General features: G+C 42.3%; 1 protein-coding gene across 9 annotated transcripts in view; it reads left to right on the top strand.

Annotated features, from left to right (window-relative positions):
- Positions 1-6000, top strand: part of DMD (dystrophin) — a 1195780-nt gene that overhangs the window by 1142941 nt on the left and 46839 nt on the right. For all 9 annotated transcript variants that reach the window (XM_014954058.1, XM_014954055.1, XM_014954053.1 and 6 more), the window contains 2 exons: positions 1976-2142; positions 4258-4369. In XM_014954058.1, coding sequence (XP_014809544.1) covers positions 1976-2142; positions 4258-4369 — 279 coding nt within the window. The remainder of the gene's footprint in view (positions 1-1975; positions 2143-4257; positions 4370-6000) is intronic.

Genomic DNA, 6000 nt, shown 5'->3' with positions numbered 1-6000 from the left:
AAACCTCACCCCATGCAACTAGTTGTTTTTCCCTGTAGTTCTCTCTCCTTTTGATCAGTTGTGATATTTTTTCTCCAAATTCCTTGCTAGCCTTTTTACTTCAATCAGGTTTCAGTTAGCTCATACAGAACTCAGATTTCATGAGAAACTGGAAAAGTAACTGAGAGCAAGCATTAAAAAAATCGGCACTCAATCCCCTATTCATCTTGGTCCAGGTATATGATACATTAATGCTTATTATTTATTTAAATGCTTCAAATAGGTTTGGAACCACAAAGGAAGACAGTCTGTCTTGTGAAGTTTGAAATAGAAAAGACTGGCCCACAGAGGGCTGTATTTGAAACCCCAGAGAAAAAGGGGAACAGATGATTTAAATATATTCAGCCCATAAATATGCTGATTCTGTTGGGTATCGTAGAAGGAAACGTCTCAAGGAATTTGAATTAGAACGTAGTGGTGGTTTGGAGAAATGGAGCAGGACAGTATCTGGCTTCATCGCTTGAGCTGTTCCCTGTGTGGACCCATCCTCCTCTCTCCCCTTCTTCCCACCAGTGCCCTTCACTACTCCATCACCTTGCCTGCAGCACTGAAACCAGCTCATAGGTTCTCAGTTTTGTGCTGGCTCTGCACCACCCTACAGGACAAGGGGTAATGGTTTTAAATTGGAAGAGGGAAGTTTTAGATTAGATATTGGCAGAAAATTCATTCCTGTGAGGATGGTGAGACACTGGAACAGGTTATCCAGAGAAGTTGTGGATGCTCCATCCCTGGAGGTGTTCAAGGCCAGGCTGGATGGGGCTTTGAGCAACCTGCTCTGGTGGAGGTGTCCCTGCCCATGGCAGGGGGGTTGGAACTAAATGATCTTTAAGGTCCCTTCCAACCCAAACCATTCTATGATTGACTCTGTCCCTTCACTGTTTTCCTTAAAATCCCTTTGCCTTTATTCGGGAATGTTCTCTGCCTGCTGGTACAGTGTGACCTCTGCCCATGTAGATAGATTGCTGTCATCCCCCATTGCCTTGTGTTTCTTGTGTCTCTTTGCTGTTTCTTTTTCCATACTGTAGGTGCTGCTGGGGAGGGGTCATACATCATTTTTTGGTGTGCCTGTCGCAGTGGGATTCAGCCACGCGACTGAGCTGCCTCAAAGTTACCATGGAAGAGATAGCTGAAATAACCATAGTGGTTAGGGTGTGATGGAAAGGCAGCAGAGGAATGGGACTGCTGGGAAGTGTTCATAGGCTCTTTTGCTGCTGGCAAAGAGGTGAAATGGGAATATGAGTAGGGAAAGTAGTGGAATATGAGGCTAAATCGATTGTATTCTGTGGGACAAAAGTGTATTGTGCTTGCAGGCAATGACAGGAAATTTAGAGATGGTATGGTGGGAAGAGGGATTTTGAGGTATTTAAGGAGGCAGAGAGGTTACATGTTTGACAACAGGCTTAAGGAGGGATTTGAATTATTTCCTTATGCGTGCATTTAGAAGAAAGGTTGGTTTGATAATGAAGGACGTTAAGAAGTAAGGAATTTTGATCAAGAGACATGCAATTTTTAGGGCATGGATAATAAACTGGTTTTAAAATAGATGAGAAGCAGTGCTATGCAGGCTCAGATAAGAGATGGGAAACGTGAGATCAAGCATTAAAGGTGATCCTGTAAGTGATGATTTTCTCTGTGACAGAGTACATAGTAGTGCTGTCTGTTGTAATAGGGAATGAGAGAGAGATTTGAAATGTTAATAACAATAGTGTTCAGTTCCTGTCTTAAAGGCAAGATCCTAGAAGGGTTATTTTGTTGTTGTTTGAGGTTTTTTGGGGGTGGGCTGGGGTATGAATGACTGGACTGGGGAAAAGCTGGAGTATATTCAGGTAAAAGTTACAGAATAGGCAGGAATCGAACTATTTGAAGTGTTAATTAGCTGGTGACAGACATATTGCTTGTGCTCAGCCCCTGTCTTTCTTCCCCCCCTGTGTTGCAGGCCAACAACAAACCGGAGATCGAAGCAGCCCTCTTCCTGGACTGGATGAGGCTGGAACCACAGTCCATGGTGTGGCTGCCCGTCCTGCACAGGGTGGCTGCTGCTGAGACCGCCAAACACCAAGCGAAGTGTAACATCTGCAAGGAGTGTCCAATAATTGGATTCAGGTACAAGCTCGCTCCCTTTCCACGTGTACTACTGCTTGGTGGATCAAGAGCTCTGCTTGATGCCAGGCGAATCATCTACTTGATTTTATGCGTGTTGTTCAGGGAAAAATTAATGGTGGCAGGGCACAAGGGAAGGTGACACCTAGACTGGGTACAGTGATGTGAGAGTTAAAGAGAACAAAGATCATCTGTCACTTAAGATATGACCCCTCCTCTGTGCCCTGCTCTTGCCTTCCGTGGCTCAACCAAAGTATTGGTAGATAGCACAACTAGTACGACTTGCTTTACATTCAATCTATCCTATACATGCAGTTACATTTTCTGAATTGAATCCTAATGAATTGTTTTCTGTTGTGGTATAAAGCAAGGAAGTGCCTTGAAAATTCTCAGATGTGTAGAGCTACGTGTGTGTTTCTCAGAGAAAGAATGTTGTCGGTGGAACATTAACCTGGAGTGGGGGAAATGTTGCTGGTCTATTTAAACATCTGGATCGACACTGTGGTTACTATGGCAATGAATAAGTCACTGTGTTGTAAAATGGCTGTGTGTTGGTATGGCTGTTGAGAATCCACTTAACAGCTAAGTAAATACTCGCTTTCAATTATGCCTAGACTCGTTTTATCACTTTGCTTCGCAATAGCTGCTTTGTATGGTTTCTGTCCCTTTTATGAACGGTCTTCTTTTACCATTGGCATTTCTCCTTCTATGGTACCGTGTTGTTTACAAAGAGCTTTCTTTAATTTTGTTTCTAAAACCCAGATAGAGGACAGCAGCAAACAGTGCCACATAGAAAAGCCATCGTTTTGCTCTAACCTGGGAGAGTGAGAATGTTGCTTTAATGCATGTAGTGGGGCAGCGCTTTCTATTATGCAATTTCACAGGCAGTGGGAAACGGAGGAAATAATGAAGGTTTTGCTTTGTTTTGAATCTGAGTTTTTCCTCCAATGAGGCTGTTCCTCTGATCATCTAAGTTCTTCTCCTGATTTTATTCCCCTTGAATATCTTAACTGGGAAGTGATAGGTATTACTGAGGAAGGGCTAGGGGTGGGATGTGAGTAGTTCAACACATCCACAAAGTCTAATTCTCAGATACAGTCTATGAACTAGTGTGAGTTACTTACATGGTTTTGTATAAACAGCCAAAGACAAGTAGGTGGAATTGAAAAACGCGGCACTTGGAAAATCAAAGGATGGCAAGTGAATGGATAGTCTGTAGCGAGCATTGAGAAGTCGGGAAGTGAACACTGGAGCTCTGTGTTTGCATCTAATTTTACTTGACTGATCTCATCTGTCTCTTAAATTTATATAACAAATCTATTATCATGATAGTAGAATCTGTTTGTCGCAGATTTTTTTCTCTGGCTTTGCAAGTCATTGAAACCCTGTGTACACACTTGACAAAAAGATATTGTATTGGAAGGCTTTTAGAAAGCTAATACTGTGCGCCTCAGTACGTCTGAAACAATGCTCTTTTGAGGTCATTGTGACTGTGCTGCTTCGCGTATTTGGAACAAGACAACCCTTATGCCTCCGGCTCTTTCAAGCACTTGAGCATAGCAGATACAACAGTTAGCTGCCTCATAGAGCTGATGAGATTAAATAATGGCCTGAAAGTGCATTCGGAGTTTTGCATGGATGAAATGCCATACAGGAAAATTGCTTTGGTAGAGGTGCTAGGAAGGACACAAACAAATTCCTCCCTTGTATGCAGCACTTAGTAGTTTACCGGAATAACTTGTTGAGGATGGCATTACTTAGTTGAATTTTACTTCCTCAGGACATTCTGTGTTAGGAATCAGGACGAAGAGCAAAGGAACTGAAATTAGCATTACAGAAACAAAAAGTGTGGCAGTGTCTATCGTGTGTTAAGAGAGACTGATGGTGTAGAAATCCTCACTGTTGCCCAATGTTAAAAATTTTTTGAAGATACAGTTCTTCAATAAACATCTGAGACCGTAATACCTGTCCCTCGGTGGTGGAGGAGCACTGCTTGGCATTACACACTGTGTGATGTCTCAGGGAAGAGAACTTACTAATGCAGAAAACTTGGCAAGCAGCTATGAAGCATTCACATACAAAGCTCTGAAGCCGTGGATTCTTTTTCTTCTCTTTTAGGTACAGAAGTTTAAAGCACTTTAACTATGACATCTGCCAAAGTTGCTTCTTCTCTGGCCGTGTTGCAAAAGGTCATAAAATGCACTATCCCATGGTGGAATACTGCACACCAGTAAGTAGCTGTTTTACTGACCCTTACTGTCCCTTCTTAAGTTGAAAGGAAAAACTTCATTTCCTATGTGCAAGGTAATGGAGCATTTGGGTGGCTTTTCTTTCTCCTCCTATAATTAAATCACCTTTTATATACTATACGTGCCAGCAATTTCTGATGCTTAGTGAGGGATACTCCAATGGTTTGAAGTAAATTGAAGTTCATTGTTTGTACAATGCTGTGTCATAATGTATTATTACTTGCTAAAGACTTGTTCTGTGTTCAGTGCCATAGTTCACTTTATGAATCCCGCAGGAAGCCTGTGATTTGTGTGAATACTCAATCGTATCTTAGGTCGCAACGTTTTCTCTATCAGTGTGATCAGCGTGAGATTTTTCTTTCATTCCCCAGCAAGTTGCTGCTTCGCCTGTTTTCACTGCAATACTGTGATTACATTTTTAAGTTCTTTACTATTTAGTGGTACCTTTGTATTATGTGATTTCTTGATGGTATAAAATACTAGGGAAGTTCTCAGGAGTCCGATTTCATTTCTGAAGACTGGAAGCCGAGGTGTTCTATGCAGCACAATGCAGATGTGCTGCATTGGTGGTGCGATGAGGGTCTTCACCTTTGTTTCACAGCTCTCAAAAGGATCAGTTTTGCGTAAACATTTCTTTCACACCAGGCAGCTGGCAAAGGAAATTCCATATTACTCTCTCAGCGTGCTCCTTTTTCTTTCTGGCCACTCATGACCAACACAGAGGGGCATAAATTAGAGGAGCTTTCAAGTTGTCCTTCCATGATGCAGCATGATTGAGCTTTCAGCTGCCTTTGCTATTGTTTGTGGTGGTCTTGAAGCAGTGCGCTTTCTGGTTGTCATTTCCTGGTGTGTGAGGATGGTCCCTTGTCTTGTTCTTTCATCTGCTGGTCAAGTATAAATGATGAAAATAAAGCATCAAAATTATACATGGGCTAGCCTCATAAAATTATATGAATGGTCTTTACAGCTTCATCCAAACAAAAACCCATGGCCAAAATGAAGACTCTGCTTTTCTTAGAAATGTAGGAAAGAGAGAGAAAAACTTATTTCCTTAAAATATTATAGTAAAGCAAAAACCAGCATTGTTGTTAGTTTTAATTTATGGATATTTATTTACATTCTCTATCAACTTTTACTGTAGCATTTAAATTATAGTATTTAATGGGAGTCTCTCTCAGGGCAGTTACCGAGCGTTTGCTGGCTTTTTGTCAGTATTCATTTTCAGCCTCCTCCCCCAGGGGCTGAGGTTACTGGAAAGGCCAATTTGCCCCAACTCCTGCATGAGTCAGAGGGAAGTGCTGGCGCTGCCTGGGCAGGTCTGAACAGACTTCTCCATCACAGGCATTCCTAGAGCTCACTCTCATCATCTGAGTCAAAAGCAGATCGAGCAGCCAGCGGGCTGTGTTAGAGCATTCCTTCCAGCTGGAGCTGAATAAGCTCCTCGCCGGATCAGCCGTGGTCTCCTTTTGCAGCTTGCCACTCCAATTCTTGCTAATAAGTGACAGGGCAGGTTTGTGAATGGTGCACAGAATGCACAAACCAACATCTTGATGCTGTTCTCTTAACCTGTTCGTGAGAGGTGTTTTGAGGACGGAGAAAGGAAAAAGGATTG

The sequence above is a fragment of the Calidris pugnax genome, unplaced genomic scaffold (genome assembly GCF_001431845.1).
Source record: "Calidris pugnax isolate Ruff unplaced genomic scaffold, ASM143184v1 scaffold246, whole genome shotgun sequence".
In the NCBI taxonomy this organism is placed as follows: Eukaryota; Metazoa; Chordata; class Aves; order Charadriiformes; family Scolopacidae; genus Calidris; species Calidris pugnax.
Note: the sequence above shows the minus strand (reverse complement) of the source record. Positions and strands in the feature narration are given on the sequence as shown.